At 34.9% G+C, this 26077-nt stretch overlaps 1 protein-coding gene and 1 long non-coding RNA gene across 5 annotated transcripts in view; one reads left to right on the forward strand and one right to left on the reverse strand.

Moving 5' to 3' along the window:
* Positions 1–15897, forward strand: part of LOC112644258 (uncharacterized) — a 51532-nt gene extending 35635 nt beyond the window's left edge. Inside the window, exon 6 of one of the 2 annotated variants that reach the window (XR_003126258.3) lies at positions 15762–15897. This is a non-coding gene — a long non-coding RNA (uncharacterized LOC112644258). Of the gene's footprint in view, positions 1–1257; positions 5147–15761 lie in introns of those variants that run through there. The other variant, XR_003126259.3, reaches the window with a different exon arrangement.
* The window catches only part of SHPRH (SNF2 histone linker PHD RING helicase), a 94469-nt gene that overhangs the window by 52501 nt on the left and 15891 nt on the right, over positions 1–26077 (reverse strand). For all 3 annotated transcript variants that reach the window (XM_025422497.3, XM_025422498.3, XM_025422499.3), the window contains exons 5-14: positions 25927–26005; positions 25103–25253; positions 24000–24108; positions 23127–23383; positions 20362–21021; positions 15791–16042; positions 14876–14954; positions 7746–7909; positions 7378–7634; positions 5688–5809 (exon numbers count right to left, since the gene is read on the reverse strand). In XM_025422497.3, coding sequence (XP_025278282.1) covers positions 5688–5809; positions 7378–7634; positions 7746–7909; positions 14876–14954; positions 15791–16042; positions 20362–21021; positions 23127–23383; positions 24000–24108; positions 25103–25253; positions 25927–26005 — 2130 coding nt within the window. The remainder of the gene's footprint in view (positions 1–5687; positions 5810–7377; positions 7635–7745; positions 7910–14875; positions 14955–15790; positions 16043–20361; positions 21022–23126; positions 23384–23999; positions 24109–25102; positions 25254–25926; positions 26006–26077) is intronic.

The following is a 26077-nucleotide window of genomic DNA, read 5'->3' on the forward strand; positions in this document are numbered from 1 at the left end:
CGTGGGTCTCAATCCCAGGACTCTGGGATCATGACCTGGACACGAAGGCACTCAAACAACTGGGCCACCCAGGCGCCTCACCTTTTTATTTTCTTAGGAATGCCTTTTGAAAAGTAGAAGTTATTAATTTTGATGAAGTCAAATGTATCAGGTTTTTTATGGACTGTGCTTTTGGTGTTGTCTATATATCTTTACCTAATACCAAATTACAATTTTTTTTTTATCCTTTGTGTTTCTCTAGAAGTCTTACAGTTTTAGGTTTTAATTTCGATTTAATATCCTCTGTATTATGAATTTTTATATAGTGCAACATTGAAGTTTTATTTTTTGAATATGGATATCTAATTGTCCAGTACCATTTATGAAAATACTAATTTTTTCTCTACTGAAATACTCTTGCATCTTTGCTGAAAAATGAAATGATCATAAATAAGTGAGACTTTTTCTGGATTTATATTCTGGTCCATTGGTCTATTTGCCTATCTTTATGTCTATGTCATACTGTCTTGATTAATTTAACTTTATAATAAATCTGGATTCAGATAGTGTAAATCTTCCAACCTTTTTGTTTTTTAAAGTTGTTTTCGCTATCCTAGGTGAATTTCAGAATCAGCTTGTCAACTGGTATAAAATAGCTTGTTGGGTTTTTTTTTTTTTTTTAAGATTTTATTTATTTATTCATGAGAGACACAGAGAGAAGGCAGAGACATATGCAGAGGGAGAAACAGACTCCTCAAAGGAGCCGATGAAGGGCTTGATCCTGGAACACCAGGATCACGCCCTGAGCCAAAGGCAGACGCTCAACCACTGAGTCTCCCAGGAGTCCCACCTGTTTAAATTTTAACTGGAAAACCTTGATTGCATGAACTATACATGTAGGATGAATAAGCATGTTAACAATCATGAGTTTTCTGATCCATGAACATGGTAACTAGGTGTTAATTTCTCTCAGCAATGTTTGTAATTTTCAATGTTTCTGTGACTTTTGTAAACATCTTACACATTTCAAGTTGATGCTTATGTATTTCATGGCTTTTTGATATTACTATGAACAGGACTGTAATAATTTCTAATTGTTTATTTCCATCGTATAGGAATAAAATAGATTTTTATATACTCATCTTGTATAATGCAACTTTTCAGAACTTACTAGTGTTAGTTTTCCTACATGGAAAATCATATTGCAGCAAATAAAGACAGTTTTACTTTTTTTCCTATTCAAACTGGTAACTTTTATTTCTTTTAATTATGTTACAGCACTGGAGAGAATTCAGGTACAATGTTGAAGAGAAGTGGTGATGGGATATTCTTCACTGTTCATGATCATAAAAAACACTGTTTTTAAACATTAAGTATAGCATTAGGTGTAGATTTTTTTTCAGATGTCTTTTATCAAAATGAGAACATTGTCTTTGATACCTGGATTGCTGGAAGTTTTCATCAGTAATGGGTATTTAGGTGTAGGTTTTTTTCAGATGTCTTTTATCAAAACGAGAACATTGTCTTTGATACCTGGATTGCTGAAAGTTTTTATCAGTAATGGATATTGAATATTGTCAAATACTTTTTCTACATTTATGGAGATGTTCACAAAGTTTTTCCTTCTTAATTGTTAATTTGGTGAATCATATTAATTTTTGAATATTAAACCAATCTTGTATTCCCAGAATAAATTCCACTTGTGATAAAAGTATTATTATTTTTATATATTGTTGGATTCATTTTGTTAAAACATTTAAAAAAATTTTGCATCTATGTTCTCGAGTGATACTGGTCTGTGTTTTCATAATCAGGATAATGCTACCTCAAAATAAGATGGGAATATTCTTTCCTTTTTAATTTTCTGTAAGAGTTTATATAGATTTGATATTTCTTCCTCAAATGTTTGGTTGAATGCACCATGGAAGTCATCTGGGCCTAGTATTTTGTTTGTGCAAGTTTTTTTTTAACAATTTAATTACTTTCTTGAATAGATACAGGGTTATGCAGATTATCTATTTCTTCTTCAGTTTTTGTAGTTTGCCTTTCTGAGTGAGCTTCTGTAGTTTGTATCTTCTAAAGCATTTGCCCATTTATCTAAGTTGTCAGGTTTCTGGCATACAGTTGTTCATAATGTGTGTGTGTATATATATATATATATACACTGCTGCCTGTCTCTGCCTCTCTCTTTCTCTCTCTCTCTCTGTGTGTCTCTCTCATGAATAAACAAATAAAATCTTAAAAAAAAAAGATTTTATTTATTCATTCATGACAGACACAGAGACACAGGCAGAGGGAGAAGCAGGCTCCATGCAGGGAGCCCTGGAACTCCAGGAACACGCCCTAGGCCAATGGGAGGTACACAACCACCGAGACACCCAGGCGTCCCTGTTCATAATATTCTTTCATGATTTTTTAAATATCTGTAGACTCTACTGATGTCACTTTTCTTATTCCCAATTCCTGATAATAGTGATCTGTGTCTTTTCTTCTTTCCTAAACAGTTTGACTAGAGGTTTATAACTTTCTATCGATCTTGTCAAAGAATCAGCTTTTGATTTGTTTCTAATGGTTTTATTTTCCTTTTAATTGATTCCTGTATTGATCTTTATTATTTTCTTTTGCTGACTTGGTATTTCATTTTCTTTTTTAAAAATTTTATTTATTTATTCATGAGAGACACACAGAGAGAGAGAAGCAGAGACACAGGCAGAGGGAGAAGTAGGCTCCATGCAGGGAGCCTGATGTGGGACTTGATCCCAGGTCTCCAGGATCAGGCCCTGAGCTGAAGGTGGCGCTAAACTGCTGAGCCACCCTGGCTGCCCTGCTTTTCTTTTAGTTTCTTAAGGTATTAGCTTATGTCAATGATTTATAACTTTTTTTTTTTTATTTTTATTTATGATAGTCACACACACACACAGAGAGGCAAAGACATAAGCAGAGGGAGAAGCAGGATCCATGCACCGGGAGCCCGATGTGGGACTCGATCCCGGGTCTCCAGGATCGCGCCCTGGGCCAAAGGCAGGCGCTAAACCGCTGTGCCACCCAGGGATCCCTATAACTTTTTTCTAAATTGGTGTTCAGTCCTATAAATCTCCCTTAAATTACTAATCAAGATTCTATAACTCTTGATGTTATGTATTCATTTTAATTCACTTCAAAATACTTACCAGTTTCCCTTATGATTTACTCTTTAATCCAAGGGTTACTTAGAATTATTCTAATTAGTTTCAAAATATTTGGGAACTTTCCAATTATCTTTGATTGACATTTAATTTAATTCCATTGTAGTCAGAGAATGTACTTTTTAAGACTTGCATCCTTTTAAATTTACTGAATTGTTTTACAGCCCAGAACATGCTCTGTTTTGGTAAACATTCCATGTATACTTGAAAAGAATGTGTATTCTGTGTTTTCTTCGGTGGAGTAAAGTGTCCTATAATTGTTGACTATGTCAACTGGTTGGTTCTTAATGTGAAGTTTTCCATGCTGCTATTTTCTGTCTTCCGGTCTATCAATAACTGGAAGATGGGTGTTGAAATCTCTGACTATAATTATCTATTTCTCATTGTACTTCTATCAATTTGTGTTTTATCTTAAAACTTTGGTTTTAGGTGCATAAACATTTAGGATTATTTTCTGATAGAATAACACTATATCCTTGGTAATATTCTTGCCTTGTGGTAATATATTCTCTCCAGCTTTCTTTTGGGTAGGGTTAATATGGCATATTTTCATTTTTCATTCTTTTTCCATTTTTTCATTCTTTTACATTTCCATCTTTAAACAACAAAACGGTTTCTGGTCTATAGTGTATTATTAGATATTGCTTTTTTATTTTTATTTTTTTTAAAATTATTTATTTATTTATTTATGATAATCACACAGAGAGAGAAGCAGAGACATAGGCAGAGGGAGAAGCAGGCTCCATGCACCAGGAGCCCGATGTGGGATTCGATCCCGGGTCTCCAGGATCGCGCCCTGGGCCAAAGGCAGGCGCCAAACCGCTGCGCCACCCAGGGATCCCAGATATTGCTTTTTTAAAAACCATTTTGAAAATCTCTGCCTCATTGGGGAATTTAGACCACTGCGTTTAATGTGACCAGATATGTTTGGGTTTAAATCTATCTTGCTATTTGCTCTACATTTTTCTTATCTGTTCTTTGTTTCACCTTTTTTTTTCCTTAAGAATTTTTCATGATTACTTTTTGTCTCATCTTTTAGATTACGTCTAATTTTTTGTTGTGTTTTCAGTAGTTGCTTTGCCTTGTCAGTCTGTTGTCATGATACCATGTCACTTCATACATAGTATAAACACTCTGCTATATCATATATCCCCAGGCTCTCTTCCCACATTTGGTGCTATTATTGTTCTATACATGTTCATGTTATTTTTGTTTTTTGTTTAAAGATTTTATTTATTTATTCATGAGAGACACGAGAGAGAGAGGCAGAGACAGAGGCAGAAGGAAAAGCAGGCTCCATACAGGGAGCCCGATGTGGGACTCAACCCTGGGACTCCGGGGTCACACCCTGAGCTGAAGGCAGATGCTCAATCGCTGAGCCACCTAGGCGTCCCAACATTTTCATGTTATAAACTTTATATTTCTTCTTATATTTTTCTTCTTCAGAGATTTCAATATATTTATATTATGCTACTTGAAGTTATCTACAATCTTACCGACATTCTTTTCAAATTTCTCAGTTTTTATTTTGTTTTTCATGTTGAATGGCTTCTATGGCTATTTTATTCTTTAATGATTTTTTTCTACAGTGTCTAATCCACTATTTAAGGGCATTTTCCCTATCAAACACTGAAATTTTCACCTCTAGAAGTCTAAAATGTATGTTTCACTGTCTCTACATGTTTTTAAGTTTTACTCTTGAGCCTACAAAATAGTCTGATGATTCTCTATATGGAAATGTGTTTACTAAATGGTGGTCACTTTTAAAGCTAGTTAAGTAACTTCTGCTTCTGGTCATGACAAAATAACAGAGAATGAATTTACTCTCCTTTCTGAAACAAGTGAAATAACATACATAATATATGAAACAATAGACTGTAAGACACCGGACATTAGTCAATAAAAATGGTAATCCCTGAGAGATGGGAAATGTAAGATTCTCTTTTCAAGGTCCTTGAATTTTATGCATAATGTGTTAAGTGTAACTATAACCATACACATTTTATTTGTCTATCTCTCCTTGTTAAGCATTTAGGTCCACAAGATCAAAGACCTTATTTACTGTATTTAGTTCTGAGATCATAACTGATGCAGAGGAGACACTCTAATATGTGCTGAAAAAAATGAATTTACAAACATTATTTTGTAAATTGATGACTAACATCCCCTGAGTGTGTGAAAATGTAACTTCTCTTCTATTTCTAGATATTTTGCTTGTCCTCAGTTGTTCACTACTATAGACTAAGGTTAATAATTTATTGCCAAATTTTTGTTCAAATCCTACCTTTCCTAAAAAACAACAAACTTTTGAAGTGGAAATGTTTGGTGAAAGCATATGTAAACTTTGAAGGTTTTTCAAATGTTCTGCATAAGTGATCTCCATTAGGTTGAACCTACCTAAATTAAGATCAGTAGTGTGTGAGAATGTCTTTCGGGGGAAGGGGGGGTTTGATTTCCACTGTAACTAATCTGTCTCATTAAGTATGCAGAAGAATCAGAGATAATAAAGCAATCACCTTCTACCTTTAATGATGTGGATGCCGGCTAAGCCATTGAGAGCACAAACTAGTTGCCGATGTGCTTCTTCACATTCAGTTCCACATTTCTTCTGCAGAGATGTCAGCAGCTCTTCCATTGTCATGGTGCTAAAAGAAAAGACTGATTGTTCAGAAATGAAAAGGAAATCCTAAATGAGAGTATTATATCACATAAGATCAAGAGTATCAGACCCTTACAGAGTCTTTGTGTATCTTCAGGATCTTTCTCTTTACCTCCATTTTTACCACTATCACTTTTAACTCAATCGCCTATTATTGTTTCAGCAAGCATTCTTCTATCTGATCCCATCATTCTTTGTTCCAGTTTATTTTTTATTTATTTATTTATTATTTTTTTTTAAAGATTTTTAAATTTTTTTATTTATTTATGATAGTCACAGAGAGAGAGAGAGAGAGAGGCAGAGACACAGGCAGAGGGAGAAGCAGGCTCCATGCACCGGGAGCCTGACGTGGGATTCGATCCAGGGTCTCCAGGATCGCGCCCTGGGCCAAAGGCAGGCGCTAAACCACTGCGCCACCCAGGGATCCCTGTTCCAGTTTAGTTAATGGAGAGGGAACTAGAAAAATCTTCCTAAAATACAAAGTACAACATGATATACTTGAAACAGTATGGGTGTCAGAAGGTAAGATTAACTGAATCCCCAGCATTATAATTTAATTAATCCCCTGTAAGTCTGACTTTATTTTTATCTAAAAAGAAAAAAAAATTATTCAAGGATCAGATCAAATGCCATTTCCACCCAAAGACTGTCTAACATGAAACATTTATATAGAGATTATTTCCATCTTCTAACTGTCCATAGCCATTTATATGCACCTTTTATGAAATGTTTGTTTGCCTTCTATCGTAGAAATCTATAATCTTTCTCATCTCCTTTATTTGTTCATAAACTGCTTAAAGGCAAAGACAAAAATGTAAATCCTCTTCATATTTTTTAATAACACCTCATCATTTTAATACCAGGTGCTAAGAAAAAAAAGGCCAGTTGCTGAGTCACAGTCTGATGAACAAAACCTTTCTGGAATAATAGACTAGTGTGGACATAAATATCTTAATGTATTAAAATGAAATAATCAAACAGACTCAGCACAATTACAAAAAAATACGTAATAGTATTCTAATTCCTCTAATTCCCTGATGTGGAACAAAAAAATTTAACAAGAACAAATGCTTTTCAAATGTGAAGTGTGGCCAAAACAACAAAAGAAAAGCCAACACAAAAACAGAACAAAATGACAAAACCCCAAAATAGTCCTAACTGTAAAAGAAATGTTCAGGGCAGCCCAGGAGGCTCAGCAGTTTAGCAAGGCCTTCAGACCAGGGCCTGATCCTGGAGACCCGGGATCGAGTCCCACGTCAGGCTCCCTGCATGGAGCCTGCTTCTCCCTCTGCCTGTGTCTCTGCTTCTCTCTCTCTCTGTGTGTCTCATGAATAAAAAAAAATAAAATCTTAAAAAAAAATGTTCAAAAATCATGAAAATAATTTTGATAATGTGACTCTTTCATAAATGGGATTCTATACCAAAGAAACACATTACTAAAAATAACTGACAACTCATTATAACACTCTGAATGAAACCGTGGGCTAGGAAACTAATAGCTTAAATATCACTACTATATTATCGATTGCAGTATAAGGAAATTGATAATAAAACCTTTTCTGGAGTGGCAAGAACTCCCCACGAACAGCCTGTGGATGACAGCAGGCCTGCCTGAGTCTCAGCAATGGATATAGGATAGAGGTGACAGTCCTTCTGTCCAGGCTGCTGAGCTTCAGCGCCCAGTCTGAAATCTTCCTGAGTTTTACTACAGCATCCTGGCAGCACACTTCATGCTGACGGTGATAGAAATGTCTTTCCACTGGAGAAAAGTGAAGCCAGTGGATTTCTTCTGTCTGAGGGGGTATCTGGATCTGTGGGGAGAATAAAAAAATGATTTCACCTGAAAATTCAACTTTCCATCCCAACTTTTGCTTCTCTTTTCTTATAATATCCTTAATCAGTAAAGAACTTATCCTACTGACTTGGTCAATCACATCCTTCTTTGCAGACCTCCATAGTATCTTGGCAATAAAGCTGTAGAGATGCTGAGGATTCTTCTTGCAGTAAGGGCGATAGAGAAGTCGAACCCACCAGTGTTTGACACAGTAAGGTTCAATACCAAGAAAGACCACCAACCCAAAAAGATCTGAGAAGAAAACAAGAAAAAAAACACATTGAGAATAACTGTTTCTATATTTCTTCATTACTATTTTGAATAACCATTTTCATAGACATTATACACAGTACACAAATTTTCTATGAATTAAAATACAGACTGTACAGACTCTTGAATCTGAAAGTTAATTCCACTTTGACTACATTTGTTTAGTATTTATTTTGCTCTAGGATTCATGCTAGGAGCTAAAATGTGGAACCATTACACACCTTGTATTTAATTCAATAAGTCTGAAATTTCTGTCAGAGGTAAAACCAGAAAATGACTCACTTGTGTGTGCCTGATCAAGAGATACATAAGAAGAGTCCGACACTGCAACTATTGGATGTAAAAGTTGCTGTAAAAGTTTAAATGACTTAGGTGATACGAAGAATATTCACTGATCCAATATTGTTATACTTTGGTTTAATTATTCTAAAACTGAAGAAATAAGACGAAAACAATGATAAAAAATATAAACAAGATTAATCGACATGGTGATGTTCATAGCAACAACAAACAGAACAAAAAGGACTCAAATAGAAGAATGAGTAAATAAATTATGCAGTATTCTCCATAAGACAAAGTTCGGTTTTTTTTTTTTTTTTTTTTTTTTTTAAATCCAGTAGGTCTTGTGTTTGTTAGATTTACCGCATGGTACTTCTTATATATTTCATGATTGGGTACACTCAATTTTATACACCATTTTCTGTTCACTTAACATTAATACCCTACATAGTTTTCATTTTTATGATGAAGTTTTAAAATATGGAAAACTGCTTATGATACAATAAAAAAAGAATATAAAATGCATGCAGTATGAGGATAAACCTATAAACCTTTATGTAAAATAGAATAGAATAGTGGTTATATCTTCAAATGAAGAGTATGGTGGAGTGTAATTTTCTTTATATTTTTCTGTATTGTTAAACATGTTCATATAGGCTCTTGAGAAACCATGACAATTGTTTTTATAAAAAGGCCATGACCTTACGTACAGCATTTATTCTGAATATGCCCAACAAATACTTAGGTTGAATTAAGTTACTTTGATGATTTCTAAGAGTTAGTTAACATCTGAAAGTATTGCCTATATACAGATTTCGATGGATATATATTATATATATGTTTTTGTTTAAATCAATCTAGTTGCATATGTACTACCTTTTCTTTGAGATCCCAAATATGCCTCAAACTCAACTTGCCAAAATCATATTTATAACCTCTTTGCCCAAATATGCTTCTCTTCTGGTGCTCTTCATTGGTAAATACTCTCACTGTCCATAGATGCAAGTCAGATGTTTTGGCATCTTCTGATCACTATTAAGCCTTATTAATTTTTTTCTTATCCATTTTTTCCCATTTCTTCAGGACCATCCTAGTTCAAATCCAAAGTGCCACTGTCACTTATCTAGCTTACTTATTGTAGCCAACTGATAATGTACTATCCACTCTTGTCACTTCTGAACCATCTCCACATGGCAATTTGAGTTTTTAAAATCCAAATCTCACCATGAGATGATCCCCAACCACTTTGTTTAAATCCTTTCAATAGCTCCTACTCTTCTTCAGAAAATAAAAACAATTCCTTATCATGGCCTACAGAATCCTCCATGGTCTGGTCTACGTCCATCTACTCAGCCTCTCAACCTACTGTGTTCTCCCTGGCTCTGTGGATTCTAGTCACACTGGTATCCTTCTGATCTCTTTATGCCTGATCATCTTTATTAGATTTTGTTTCCTTTACAACAGAGAATTCTTCCCTCCCTCTTTACCTGGCTCATATTAGTATTTCAGATCCTGGCTCAGCTGTCACTTCCTTCTATATCTCTATTATGTGATGTCACAGAACAAGACATCTTTTCTGAAGCCTATTAGAGTTTGACTTTTATATTTATTTCATACATTAAAATTATCTTGACCACAATCTTATCTAAGTACTTAATGAATATAACTTCCCTTTTACGCTGTAAGCTCAAGAAGGTCAGGGACTTTGTCTATTTTTTGCTGTTATACTTCACAAAGAATAAGTGAACCAATAAATGCACTGCAAAGTACTTAAGTAATTTAGAGTCAACACTTCTAAAGAAGCTAAAATGAATAAACGAATATATAAATGGATAATAAAAACAACAAAAGCAGCAGTGGAAGCAGCTACCATTCACTGCATATTTAACACCCTCCAAGTACTGTGCTAAATACCTTGTATACTTTATTATAATTAATTTTAAAACATCTTAGAGATTAAGAAAAATAAAAACGTGAATGTAATTTCTTGAATGTACATACAACTCAATGTGGTCACCCTGGTTGTTATGAAGTGGTATGATTTTGCCTGGAGGGGATATTTGGCAATGCTTAAAAATCAGTTGAAGGTGTCACAATTGCAGGAGTGTTACTGCCATCTAGTGGGTAGAAGCTAAATATCCTAAGATGCACAGGACAGGTCCCAACGAAAAAGAAGTATCCAGCTCTAAATGTTAATGGGGCCAAGATTGAGAAACCCTCCTCTAACATCAAAAGAAAATAGTTTCATTCTTCTGCATGTGGATGTCCAATTTTCCCAGCACCATTTATTGAAGAGACTGTCTTTCTTCCAATGGATAGTCTTTCCTCCTTTATCGAATATTAGTTGACCATAAAGTTCAGGGTCTACTTCTGGGTTCTCTATTCTGTTCCATTGATCTATGTGTCTGTTTTTGTGCCAGAACCACACTGTCTTGATGACCACAGCTTTGTAGTACAACCTGAAATCTGGCATTGTGATGCCCCCAGATATGTTTTCTTTTTTAAAATTCCCCTGGCTATTCGGGGTCTTTTCTGATTCCACACAAATCTTAAAATAATTTGTTCTAACTCTCTGAAGAAAGTCCATGGTATTTTGATAGGGATTGCATTAAATGTGTAAATTGCCCTGGGTAACATTGACATTTTCACAATATTAATTCTGCCAATCCATGAGCATGGAATAGTTTTCCATCTCTTTGTGTCTTCCTCAATTTCTTTCAGAAGTGTTCTATAGTTTGTAGGGTATAGATCCTTTACCTCTTTGGTTAGGTTTATTCCTAGGTATCTTATGCTTTTGGGTGTAATTGTAAATGGGATTGACTCCTTAATTTCTCTTTCTTCAGTCTCATTGTTAGTGTATAGAAATGCCGTTGATTTCTGGGCATTGATTTTGTATCCTTCCACACTACCAAATTGCTGTATGAGTTCTAGCAATCTTGGGGTGGAGGCTTTTGGGTTTTCTATGTAGAGTATCATGTCATCGACGAAGAGGGAGAGTTTGACCACTCTCTTTCACCATACACAAAGATAAACTCAAAATGGATGAAAGATCTAAATGTGAGACAAGATTCCATCAAAATCCTAGAGGAGAACACAGGCAACACCCTTTTTGAACTCAGCCACAGTAATTTCTTGCAAGATACATCCACGAAGGCAAAAGAAACAAAAGCAAAAATGAACTATTGGGACTTCATCAAGATAAGAAGCTTTTGCACAGCAAAGGATACAGTCAACAAAACTCAAAGACAACCTCCAGAATGGGAGAAGATATTTGCAAATGACGTATCAGATGAAGGGCTAGTTTCCAAGATCTATAAAGAACTTATTAAACTCAACACCAAAGAAACAAACAATCCAATCATGAAATGGGCAAAGGACATGAAGAGAAATCTCACAGAGGAAGACATAGACATGGCCAACATGCACATGAGAAAATGCTCTGCATCACTTGCCATCAGGGAAATACAAATCAAAACCACAATGAGATACCACCTCACACCAGTGAGAATGGGGAAAATTAACAAGGCAGGAAACCACAAATGTTGGAGAGGATGCGGAGAAAAGGGAACCCTCTTACACTGTTGGTGGGAATGTGAACTGGTGCAGCCACTCTGGAAAACTGTGTGGAGGTTCCTCAAAGAGTTAAAAATAGGCCTGCCCTACAACCCAGCAATTGCACCGTTGGGGATTTACCCCAAAGATTCAAATGCAATGAAACACCGGGACACGTGCACCCCGATGTTTATAGCAGCAATGGCCACGATAGCCAAACTGTGGAAGGAGCCTCGGTGTCCATCGAAAGATGAATGGATAAAGAAGATGTGGTTTATGTATACAATGGAATATTACTCAGCCATTAGAAATGACAAATACCCACCATTTGCTTCGACGTGGATGGAACTGGAGGGTATTATGCTGAGTGAAGTAAGTCAATCGGAGAAGGGCAAACAGTGTATGTTCTCATTCATTTGGGGAATATAAATAATAGTGAAAGGGAATATAAGGGAAGGGAGAAGAAATGTGTGGGAAATATCAGAAAGGGAGACAGAACATGAAGACTCCTGCTCTGGGAAACGAACTAGGGGTAGTGGAAGGGGAGGAGGGCGGGGGGTGGGGGTGAATGGGTGATGGGCACTGAGGGGGGCACTTGATGGGATGAGCACTGGGTGTTATTCTGTATGTTGGTAAATTGAACACCAATAAAAATAAATTTATTTAAAAAAAAAAGAAAATAAATGAGATTTCCACTTCCAACTACACCACAGTGAATCTGGGCTGGCTAATATTTCTACTACAACAACTACAAAAAGAGATACAATGAAGAAGCATAGTGTTAAAGACATCAGAGAATTATGGAAGCAAAGAGGAAAGATAAACTATCAGAAAGTTTAGAGAAGGTCTTTTTCAGGTAACTTGGGCTTGAGGAAACTTTTGGGGCTGATCATCATCATAATTGTGTAAATAGATTCATGGGGATATATGTAGGTAAAACATTGACAAATTTTATATTTTAAATATTTACAGTTTTATTGAATGTCATTTATACCTCAATAAAGCTGTAGAGACATTTCTCCAAAGACATACAGACTTTGGAAGGCCAACATACACATGAAAAGATGCTAACATCACTTATCATTAGGGAAATGCAAATCAAAATCACAGTATCACCTCACACCAGTCAGAATGGCTACAATCAAAACCACAACAAACAACCAGTGTGAGCAAGGATGTGGAGAAAACGAAAATCTTGTGCACTGTTGGTGGAATGCAAACCGGTGCAGCCACTGTGGAAAAGAGTATGGAAGTTCCTCAAAAAATGAAAAATAGAATTATCATATGATCCAGCAATTCCACTACTGGGTATTTACCCGCCTAAAGAAACAAACACTTATTCAAAAAGCTATATATCCCTGCATTATTGCAAGATTATTTACAACAGCCAAATTATGGAAGCAACTCAAGTGTCCATTGATAGGTGGGTGAATGGATAAAGAAGATGTAATATATACACTGGAATATTACTCAGCCATAAAAAAGAATGAAATCCTGCCACATGCAACAACATGAATGGATCTAGAGGGTATATAATGCTAAGTGAAATAAGTCAGAAAAAGATAAATAGTATAGGATTTAACTCCTATGTGTAATTTAAGAAACAAAACAAATGAACAAAGAAAAAAAAGACAACAAAACAGACTCTTAAATATAGAGAATAAACTGATAGTTACCAGAGGGGAGGTGGGTGGAGGGATGAGTGAGATGGTAAAGGGGATTAAGAGTACACTTACTGTGATGAACACTGAGCAATGTATATATACAAATACTGAATCACTACACTGTACACCTAAAACTAATATAACACTATATGATAATTATACTGGAATTAAAAAAAATTACTCAAGAATTTGTTACATGGTGTAAGTGCTTAAATACCTGTCAATACCTTATGTATCCAAAATAACCTAACCAGGAAACTGAGGAATTACTGTTATATTCTTTCAATGTTAAAATTAGAAAAATGTAACTCTGACAGTCATTTTCTTTTTCTTGTACCCTCTCAGCTAACTTTTGAGCCTAATAAAATCTTATTAAAACTAAACACTTAAAATTTGGGCAATTTCCAAATGTAGTAGCAGACCACTAAATTTGGCCTTTTAATTAGCAGTGATATTATTGATAAATTATGCAAATATTTAAACACATAGTTAAGATCTTCCTAGAAAACATTTTGCCCCTAAAAATAATTTAAAAATTAGTTTTTCAGATCATAGTAATGAATACTGATATTTTTATCTTAAAAAATGGCAAGTTAAAAAAAATGGTAAGTTAACTTGTTGAAAACAATGTATAAAAACCTGAATTTCAGTAAATTTTTTTTAAAAAGAAACATAAGTTTTGAGGATGAACATTTGCCACAGGACTTCAAGAATATCTACATTTTATAACCACATTTTAATAACAGCTTTTCTGAAAATTTATTATCTAAAACAACATTTAATACAACTTCTAGTTTTAAATATTCACAACTTGAATGAAATTTGTAATGCAACATCTGTTTTACAGAAAAAGTTAAGTTATATGGATGAGATGAATGTAGAGGCAAGAGTTACAACGTGCATGTGGGAGTGGAGGAGAACCTGACACAATCTAAATGCCCAAGAGGAACAGTTGAAGGAATAATGGTCTAAGTGTATGAGGCGATATTAGAAAGCTATGAACTTTTATAACTCTTACAATTAATAAAATTGTGATCCCACTCTTTATGGATCAGCCAATGAAAATCATGATCCTTATTTTTGTAGATAGAGCCAATTGAAATTAATTCCTTTTCCCTCTCTTCTCTCCCTTGTTAGGCTCTTTCTGTTTTGTACTTACTGCTTTGGAACTCTGACTTCAATTTAGACCTGCATCTTTAGACCTGCTGAGGAGGGCACAATGACTGTTTGACTTATGACTATGGGACTACTCATGGTGTATCTGTCCTCATAGATAAAAACAAAAACCCCTCAATTTCATTTAAAAAGATAAATGCTTGAGACCACTAGGAATTAAATATAAATATATGTACATCACTTAAGTAAGGATTTTAACATAGGTTAAACATATATTTTCTTCAAAAAAAAGCAAGCTTTAAAAATACATGCCAAATGTGAGGAAAGCACACATTACCCTCCAATCCTCTTTGCACTGGAGTGCCACTGATGCACCAGCGATTAATCCCACTCAAGCGCTGAGCCATTTCTGCAGCCTAATGAGAGAGAAATATGAAATAAAAAAGAAAAGAAAAAAAAGACGGCAAATCAGGAATATGCTTACTCCTGAGAGCAGTCCATGAAAAGCTATGCTTCAGGTCAAACATATTCACTCTTATTTAACAGCTATCACACTCAAAGTTAAATGTCAAAATGAATGGGTCATCTTCTAGTAGTGGCTCCCATTAGTAACAAGCTGCCATGTGCCCTCCTCAAAAGAGGAAGAGTAGTTCAAGTTTGTGTAGAATGAAAAGCCTCCCTGAATGACCGATACATCCCCTAAGACACTCCATTCTTCAGATGTGGACTAAATGTACTAATAGATACCATTCATAAATTGAGTTCAGGTTACAAACTGGCCAAAGAAGACAGAATAAAGATATATGATGAACAAAAGCTGAATCAATACTCTGCATTCTAAAGTAGCATAGTCTGTTATGATATGGTCTCTCTGATAAAAAATTGCCGGTTAACTTTGGCCCAAAACTATCAGGACCTATAATGATAAGCTTTCCACTTAGCAGAAATGCTTAGAAAAGTCCCTAAACAGAGTTTACTTTCATCTGCACCACACATAAACTGCCATCTTACTGAAATACACATAGGCTCTGCATATAAAGCAATAATTCACCTAGTACCAAAATAATTCCTAAGGGTTATGAAATTCATGGAACAACAGAAAAGCAAATGTATTGCGTTTAATAGCAAACTTTTTGCCAATATCAGTATTGTGGGTTAATTACACTTAAATTATTAAATTTTTTATGGACAGTTTCCCCAATCTCTTCTTTTTTCTTCCCCAGTGCTCATAAGATTCTGCAGAAATGCTCACTTTCACAGCAGGACATTCAACCATCTGGGCTTCATCAAGGCAGATCCTCCACCACTCCACAGCTACTAGGGGGCTGGGAATGGCCATATAGCGCTTCTGGTTCCGTAAGCGACGTCCATCCTCACTATTGCTGTGTGGGATATCTACATAGTTTAGTTCTGAACGAAGGACATCATAGGTAATGATAACTATATCCTGTTCAGCCAAAAAATGAGGTTGTAAAAAACCATCTTTCTTCACTCCTTGGTATACCTAGGAAATAATCACCACAGATAGAATTATTGCAGAAAGGCTCATCAAAGATAACTAAAATATTCATTCCTTTATATCTTTACTGAGCTCTATTTGTTTAGTACCAGACACGCTATGAGATATATTCTCCATATGCCTAGAGAAAGATACATTTTAGGGTGGAAGACCAATGACATAAGCAATGTGAAAGGAAATGTAACAGAAGTAAAAGTGGTAGCACAGTGGAAAGACCAATGTTGGAGCTGAGAAGGTAAGTTCAGAGAGGAGTGAAAATTTGAGGTGGATCTTGAAGAACACTTAGGAGTTCTCCCAGGGGGAGCAAGAAGAAAAGGTAGGTAGTGCATACAAAGGTATGAAGAAGTAGAACAGTAAGAGCTATAATTTACTGAATATCTTTTATATTTCGGACACCATGCTAAGCTTTAACTCTTATCTTCAATAACAATCTTGTTCGTAGTTGTTATTACTCCTATCCTACACATATGAAACATCAAGTTTCTTGCTCAAAACTGGCAGAGTCTAGATTCAAAGCAAGGGCTATCTACCTTACAAAATAGAGCTCCTCAAGGGCACAGATGGGTGTTTTACTTATTACTATATTCTTTTTCCATGTCTATAAGCAGTAGCTGAAATATCGAAAACCTTAAGTAACATTTGTGTGGAAAGAACAAAGGGAGTGAAGAATATGAACATCAAAAACTCAAAACTTGGGCAGCCTGGGTGGCTCAGTGGTTTAGTACCTGCTTTCGGCCCAGGGCGTGATCCTGGAGACCCGGGATCGAGTTCCACATCGGGCTCCCTGCATGGACTCTGCTTCTCCCTCTGCCTGTGTCTCTGCCTGCCTCTCTCTCTCTCTCTCTCTCTCTCTCTCGCAATGTGTCTCATGAATAAATAAATAAAAATCTTAAAAAAAAAAAAACCACCCTCAAAACTCAACAAAATGGGTTTAGAGGAAACATATCTCAACATAGTAAAGACCGTATATGACAACACACAGCTAACATTGTACTCAATGGTGAAAAACTGAAAGCTTTCCCTCTAGGGTCAAGAGTATGACAAGGGTATCTGTTTTCACCACTTTTATTCAACATAGTCCTGAAAGTCTTAGCTGCAGCAATCAGATGAGAAAAAGAAATAAAAGGCACCCTAACTGGTCCAAATTATTAAGAAGGGAGTTTAACTGTCACTATTATCAGATGGCATAATTGTATATATATAGAAAACCCTAAAGATTCCACCTAAAAACTATCGGAACCAATTAGTGAATTCGGTAAAGTTACAGGATACAAAATTAATATACAGAGATCTGTTGTACTTCTATACACTAATAATTAGGAAATTAGGAAAAGATCCTAATTAGGAAAGAGAAATTAGGAAAATGATCACTTTTACAATTATATCACAAAGAAAAAAATACTAGAAATAATTTTAACCAAGAAGGTAAAATACCTATTATCTGAAAACTGTAAGACACTGAAGACAAAAACTGAAGATGAAATACACAAACGGAAAGATAAACCATGCTTATGCATTAAAAAAATTAATATTGTTAAAATATCCATAGTACCCAAAGCAATCTACAGATTCAGTGCAATCCCTATCAGAATACCAATAGCATTTTTTCACAGAACTAGAACAAATAATCCTCAAAACTGGTATGGAACCACAGAAAGCCTTGAATAGTCAAAGCAATCCTGCAAGAGCTGAACGTATCACAATCCTCGACCTCAAGATATACTTCAAGAGCTGTAGTAGTCAAGAGTACGGTACTGACACAAAAAGAAATACAAAGAGCAATGGAACAAGACAGCCCATAAATAAACCCATACTTATATGGTTAGTTTATCTATGATAAAAGGGCAAGAATATACAATGGAGAAAAGATAGTATCTTCAATAAATGGGTGCTGGGAAAACTGGACAGCTACATGCAAACAAATAAAAGCGATCCACTTTCTTATACCATATAAAAATTAACTCAAAATGAAATAAAAATCTAAATGTGAGAGTTGAAACCATAAAATTCCTAAAACAAAACACTGGCAGTCACCTCTTAGAAGTTGGTCTGGCAACTTCAGGCAAGGGAAACAAAAACAAAAGTAAACTACTGACACTGAAGCAGAATAGAAACCTTACACACAGCAAAGAACACCATCAAAACAAAAAGGCAGGGCAGCCCAGGTGACTCAGCGGTTTAGTGCCGCTTTCAGTCCAGGGCCTGATCCTGGAGACCCGGGATCGAGTCCCATGTTGGGCTCCTGCGTGGAGCCTGCTTCTCCCTCTGCTTGTGTCTCTGCCTCTCTCTCTCTCTTTCGTTAATAAATAAATAAAATATTTAAAAAAAAAACCAAAAAGGCAATCCAGTGAATGGGAAAGATATTTGCAAGTGATATATCCATTAAGGAGTTAATATCCAAAATATATAAAGAACTTATGTAGCTTGACATAAAAAAAAAAAAAGATATGATTAAAAAATAGGCAGAGGATCTGAACAGACATTTCTCCAAAGAAGATATACAGATGGCCAACAGACACATAAAAAAGATGCTCGACATCACTAGAACAGAAATGCAAATCAAACAAGGAGGTATCACCTCACACTGGTCAGAATGGCTAGTATCAAAAAGATAAGAACAAACAAGCATTGGTGAAGATATGGAGAAGAGGAAATTCTCTAGTGCACTGTGGGTGGGAATGTAAACTGCTTGCAACCACTGTAGAAAATAGTTTGAAAGTTCCCACCAAAATTAAAAAAGAGGCAGCCTGGGTGGCTTAGCAGTTTAGTGCCGCTTTCAGCCCCGTGCGGGATCTTGGAGACCTGGGATCGAGTCCTGTGTCGGGCTCTATGCATGGAGCCTGCTTCTCCCTCTGCCTCTCTCTGTGTCTCATGAATAAATAAAATCTTTAAAACAAACAAACAAACCCAGAAATACTATATGATCCAGTAATTCCACTATTTACCCAAAGAAAATGAAAACACTAATTTGAAAATATAGTCACCCCTAGGTTTATTGCAGTATTATTTACAATAGCCAAGTTATGGAAGCAACCTGTGTTCACTGACAGATGGATAGATAAAAAAGATATGGTGTATAAAAATATACAGTTGAATATTAGTTATAAAAAAGAGTAAGATCTTTCCATTTGTGACAATATGAGCCTCGAGGTATTAGGCCTGATGAAGTAAGTCAGAGAAAGAAAGATAAACCCATATATCATTTATATGTGGAACCCTAAAAAACCAAATGAATAAACATAAAGTATAAATAGCGAGAACAAACTGGTGGTTAGCAGAGCAGAGGGAATTGAGGGGGTGGGTGAAATAGGAATTAAGAAGTACAGAATTCTAGTCCTTTTTTTTTAAAGGTTTTTTTTATGATTTATTTATTCATGAGAGACATAGAGAGAGAGAAAAAAAAAAAAAACAGAGAGAGAGGCACAGACACAGGCAGAGGAAGAAGCATGCTCCATTGAATGCAGGGAGCCTGATACGGGAGTCGATGCCGGGTCTACAGGACCACACCCTGGGTTGAAGGCAGCGCTGAACCACTGAGCCACCCAGGCTGCCCCAGAGTTCTAGTTCTAAGATATATAAGTCACCAGGATGAAAAATAGAGTATAGGTAATATAATCAATAATACTGTAATAACATTGCATGGTGACAGATAACTACACTTCTCATGTTGAGTATAGCTTAACATATAGAATTGTCAATTCACTGTTACATACTTAAAATTAATAGAACACTGTATGTCAGTTATACTTCAATAAAAAAAGAAATACTAACATTAGTAAATTACAACGTACTATGTACCAGCACTTTTTATCAAATCATTTAATCTTCAAAGTATGTGAGGGTGTACTATTTTTAGAACTTAGCACAATTCTTAGTATATTGTAGGTGCTCAATAACTGTTGAATGAGTAAATTCTTATTTTACAGATACGGTGAGGCTTCAGAAGATGATTCTGGAGCTAAGAGGTAGAGATCAGACAAGTAGCTACTGTTAACACAATGGTGCCTTTGGACTGCATTTCTGTCTGAGAGTATAAATGCATATATGAAGTCTTTTTTGTTTACATGATGAATTTTTTCAAAAGCTTTCACATCTTTTCACTCAAAATGCCTGATGTCAGACAAGAATATAGAATCCACTCTTTCATTTTCATTTCTCGTTTTCCTTTTCAAGTTCTGACCTCATATTATCTATTTAAGTTAATTTTTGGGATAAAGAACAAAGTGACAAAGATTATGAAACTTATCACAAGGAAGCAAAAACTGACATTTTCCTATCCCTTTCAAGAGCCCAAACTGCCTTACCAAGACTCGAAGAGATGATGACCTCACATGCCTGTTGATTTCATCCACCCACTGATGACAGATGGAACTGGGCGAGATGATCAGAGTTGCTCTTGTTGATACTGGCTCCATTGCAACAAGACAGTGGGGACAGTAAAAAGGTTTAATCTTCAGATTCTTCTCTTCATAATTCACACATTTTGCATGTTGCCACAGATGGCATTTCAGGCACTGAACACGAGGTTTACGGTCTACTTGGTCAAGTTCACCACATATGCATTCAAAGCGATAATCAGAGGAATTACAGGGACTCAAGATAGTAGATTGTGGCACATCACCATCAGCAGGGTTTAGAGATTCAGCTTGGTCCTCAGCTGCATGTTCTTGCTTGCCTTCAAAGATACATGCACTTTTAGATGTGGCAACATCGGTAATTCCAGAGTCATTGGTAGCTGGACAGTGATCTTGTGAACTGAGATTGATATTAGGCTGACCTTTTCCCTTTTTTGTGGATGTAACAGGCTTTTTCCTGAATTTACTACGATTTCTCCGAGCCTTATAATAATAATAGTAAGGATCATCATCATCATCAGATGTGTTTGATGGCAAGTATTCAGAATCTGTGTCTTTGCTCCCTGATTTTCTGGATTCTTTCTGAATTTTCCTTGGACTCCCTACTGCCTAAGGAAAATATTATTTAATTAATTGATTTCAACATGATTACATTTCTGAAATTATATTCCCAACCTTACTTATAAGTTTTCCATAAAAGCCCAATAGTCATTCTTTGCTACCATTTTCCCAGAGGAGAATCATTCCTGATCAGTGGCTTTCAATCCGCCCTCTGTACTCTCTAGGTCTAAAAAAGGGAGGCTCCATTATGGTAAAGTAAAATTTGAAGACAATAAAAATTAGAAAGGTAGTATATTGAAATTAACTTCTTATAATTTATAGTTTGTCTAAACCAATAGAAGACTGTAGTTTTTATAATACATAAATAGACAAACTAGGATCATTATAAACATACCAAGCACTAAGACATAGCATTTAAAGAAAGTGAAAATTAATCTACTAGTTACTACAATTAGCAAATAAATTCCTTTTTTCTCCTTTCTACCGGTGTCCCTTCCTGAAATTATTTACTGAATGCCAATTCTGTGCCAGGTATAGTGCTAGATGCTGGGGATACAAATATGAGAAATACTTAACTCGTGGTCTCCGAAGGGGTCAATTGGAAATGGGAGAATAATAACAAGTGAAACGATGGTATAGGAATGTGTAAGAGGGTATGTAACAGAGGGGCTTTGACGGAGAGGTAGGCGCTAGCAATAGTGTCCTAGAAGTGATATAAGAACTGAGATTGGGGAATCCCTGGATGGCTCTCTCTCTCTCTCTCTCATGAATAAATAAATAAAATCTTAAAAAAAAAAAAAAAAGAACTGAGGAGAGGAACAGAGGAGTTGGAACACTTAAAATTAAATGAATGATTTTAATTGAAGATTTTCCTTTTGAGATGCCTGGGTGGCTCAGCGGTTGAGCATCTGCCTTTGGCTCAGAGTGTAATCCCAGTTCGAGAACTGAGTCATGCATTGGGCTCCTTGCAGGGAGCCTGCTTCTCCCTCTGCCTGTGCCTCTGCCTCTCTCTCTGTCTCTCTTGTCTTCTGTCTCTCTCATAAATAAATAATAATATTAAAAAAAATAAAGTTAGTTTATTCATTCATTTATTTATGGTAATCTCTACTCCAGAAAGTGAACTTTTCTTGTCTTCTGTCTCTCTCATAATAAATAAAATATTAAAAAAAATAAAGTTAGTTTATTCATTCATTTATTTATGGTAATCTCTACTCCAGAAAGTGAACTTTTTAATCTGCCATTTCTTTCAGAGTAGACAAGCTGGTTGTCCTAAACTTTGACTTATTGTATTAGTCTTTATCTGATTTATTTATTTAAAGTTAGTTTATTGAGCAGCCCGGGTGGCTCAGTGGTTTAGCACCTGCCTTCAGCAGGGCCTGATCCTGGAGACCCGAGATTGAGTCCCACATCAGGCTCCCTGCATGAAGCCTGCTTCTCCCTCTGCCTGTGCCTCTGCCATTCTCTCTGTCTCTCTCATGAATAAATAAAATATTAAAAAAAAAAAGTTAGTTTATTCATTCATTTATTTATGGTAATCTCTATATCCAATGCTCACGCTATTCTGATTGATTCAGTCAAGCCCCCTTTACCTGATTTAATAGCTATGTAACCAATTTTTTAAATGCAAATTTGAAATTAAGAGCCCCAAAAAGCAATTTTATAACAAAATGTAAAAATTTCCTAAGATGATATGAGAAAAATAAGAATTTATATAAAAAACTGAAAATGTATATAAAGAGCTAAGCAAATGTAAGGTATCTAATATTTTTAAACTACAGATGTTTTTAACTGCTGACAACAGCATGATGAGGATAGATCTGCTTAACTTATTTTTTTTTCTCTTTAAAAAATATATTCTTTAGAGTTATTTTAAACTCTATAATATGCTTAACCCACTAATATAATTCATCCAGTAAATATTTATTGGTTATTTGCTATGTGCCAAGCACTCTTCTCTGGGCTTAGTAAACAAAATAATAGTTCTACTCTGGTGAAACTTATATTCAGGAAGTAGAAAAGATAAGTCACAGCCATATGTGATTATTTTAGTTTGTTTTTTACCTTTAGTGTCTAAGAGCCTCAGTATCAAATGGGATCTATTCAATGCCTTCTATAAGGCATCACATACAGCAACTTAACAAATGTTCTGTTACCTGCTTTTTTGTTTTATCATATATATCCTCTTCCTTGTAATTCTTCCCCAATGTAAAAGTTCCAGAAAAACCATGGCCTTTGATCTGTTTCACAAGACCTTCAAAAATTAAACATTTCAGCATCCGTTTCAGAAGACTCCTGTTCCGCTGAACATCATATCTATATATAGAACTGACATATTTATAGATGGAAAGGATGGAAACTCCTTTTTTTCCATTCATTTCTTTCACAGCTGTCAGGATCATCACACGTGTAGCTATATGCAAAAGGATATGCTAACTCAGTCAAAATAATTAAAATCAAAAAAACAGAACACAGTTAAATGCATTGAGAACTAAGTTGAGAAAATATAAAGCAAAGATTTATTGGAGATATATTGCTTGTGTATCATCATTTTGAAGAATATGTAATAAGTTTATCTCAACACATTAATAAATTATTATAGAAATAACTTAAGGAAGAATTATTCTTTAATTTGTTAACCTTAGAAAGCAACTATCATTTAAAATTGTATTTTAAAAACCTCTCACAATTATCTATATATATATGCTACTTAAGGGAAATAATCATTTGCTAGAAGAATTTGAAGTAACTATGACTGAGAATAAACAAAACCTGGATTAAACTGTAAGATTAAGAAATTCAAATATAAAAGACTGAATAAGAACTATCTAGACTAAAAAAAAAATCAATCAAATGAAAGAATAAATCTTTACTTTTGTTAAGACTTGTAATTGACTCCATTTATACAAAGTATAAATGACTATGAAAACAATTCATAACAATTACAATATAGCTCTATACAAGGAATGAAAGAACTATCACAAAGATGACTGTAAAAAAGGTATTTTCTTTAAAGATTTCATACTTACGGGGACACTGAACTTTTTCTTTTGGTTCAAATTCCATATTCTGGGTTTCTGTGTTTTTTACTTTTCCTCCAGAATAATGTGATGGAATGAAATAATTCACCACTTTTCCCTGATATAAACAACATTCAGTAGTCACACAGTGCTTTGTTTTCAGTAATTGGGATTGCTTATTAAAATTAACCCTCCTTCTACTAAGGAGATGCAAGAGAGTTGTAAAAAATGATGAAAGAGCTAGAATGCTATTCATACATACAAACCTTTTTTTTTTTTTTCTAATATCTCAGGGCTTACTGCTGGCCATCACTTTTAAAAACTGTTATATTATCTTAAATTACCCAAATGTTAAGTGTAGAACTTCTAAAATTACCTTTTAAAGGCTTGTTTAAGTATGGAATTAATATAGAAGTTACCGACAATTAAAACTATATATTCTAACATTTTTCTTTTTTACAATTAAATAGATATTTTCTATTCCATACTCAAATCTATAAAGTTAACTTTAACTTTGCAAATCTGACCCTATCAGAAGATCACATTATCATTAAAGTTGTGAGCACCATGGGCCCTACAAGTAATCAATTATGTCCTTAACTAGTGTGTTGATTTTAGATCTGGTTATTTGAAATTATGAGCTACATTTGTCTCGGGGCACCCTCATAAACTCTAAAATTTATATTTTTAAACACAATTATATATTTTGGAATGAGGACTTAAGAGTTTGATTCATTTAGCAATCTATTAATCAATCATTAGATTCTATGATTTACATATCTGAGATCTGTACAATTAAAAACAAATCACTCAAAAATATTTAGTGGTAATATGGAAGCTTGTAGTACTGGCAAAATATTCAATGAACTCACAGTACTTTCCTAAGAGAGCATATCCCTTTCCTAGTTGGCTAATATCACTTACAAAAACCCTGCCAGGTCACAAACATCCTATTATCTGTGCCCACTTGAAGTTAACTAATAACTTGTAAAAATCATTAGCCTCAAAGTAAACTGAAAGTGCTGGCTTAAGTGCCAAGCAAATGTTCGCCATATGATGCTCTTTGAGAACATATGTCCCCTGCTTTCTCAGCACTACAGTACTCCTCCTACCTCAGGAAGAGTGAGAGCATCTTGTTTGACATCTTGTCGAGTATGTGTCAGAATCAGAGCCAAAACCTCCACTGTCTTTCCGAGACCCATCTCATCTGCTAAGATTCCACCAAGCAACTGTGGCCCAGCATTTGGGTAATCACGGATGATGCTAAAGGAAAAAACAAGAAAAACATATCACAGGAATCTAAGTAAAAATTACACTATTCCTAAAGAAAACTGGAAGAAATCCATAAAAGTCTAAGTTTTCTTTAAAATATATCTTAGGGTGAAGCAATCTGAAACCCTAGGTCATAAATAAAGAACTGTGGTAATCAAAAAACTACCCGAGCTGACAACTAAGTCTGTAGAAACAGGAGTGGTACTGGTAAATGCCCATCATTTTTTTCTCTCCTATAAATAACAGGAAACATGTCTGCTTTCTTTTGTGTCTGTGAATAAAAAAAGAGGCCAATAACTACTGATTCACCCATTATGTTATTATATTTAATGATTCCTAAGGCTTTTATAATAGAAATTAATAATGAAAATATAAAAATTGGTCTGTAAGATAACATTTTCACTTAAAATTATCATCTCTTTGAATGTCAATAACTAAGCATCTTAAGTCTATTATATATAGCATTCATTTACTGAAAAATGAAAATTACTATTAATTTCTATTTGTTCTACTTATAAAAAAAGTAAAGATATGAAGTCTAACAGGACTTTAACTTAGTATTCCTTCTTAAAGTTATTGTCAAAACTAAAGACATATACTACCAATCTCAAACAGGTTTTCATAATATTTATTTTTAATACCAAGCACAAGAAATTTGTCTTACCAGCCTGTATATGGATTGTAGTAGAGTTTCAAATCCTCAGGTGTAACAATCTCACGCCATAAGAAGTGCAAGGCATTTTCTAAAGAAAAATATAACCATGAGAAAAGTTTCTGTTTGTCTTCTCTTCTGCTAATCACATTAAAATAAAAAT

Source organism: Canis lupus, chromosome 1 (genome assembly GCF_003254725.2).
Source record: "Canis lupus dingo isolate Sandy chromosome 1, ASM325472v2, whole genome shotgun sequence".
In the NCBI taxonomy this organism is placed as follows: Eukaryota; Metazoa; Chordata; class Mammalia; order Carnivora; family Canidae; genus Canis; species Canis lupus.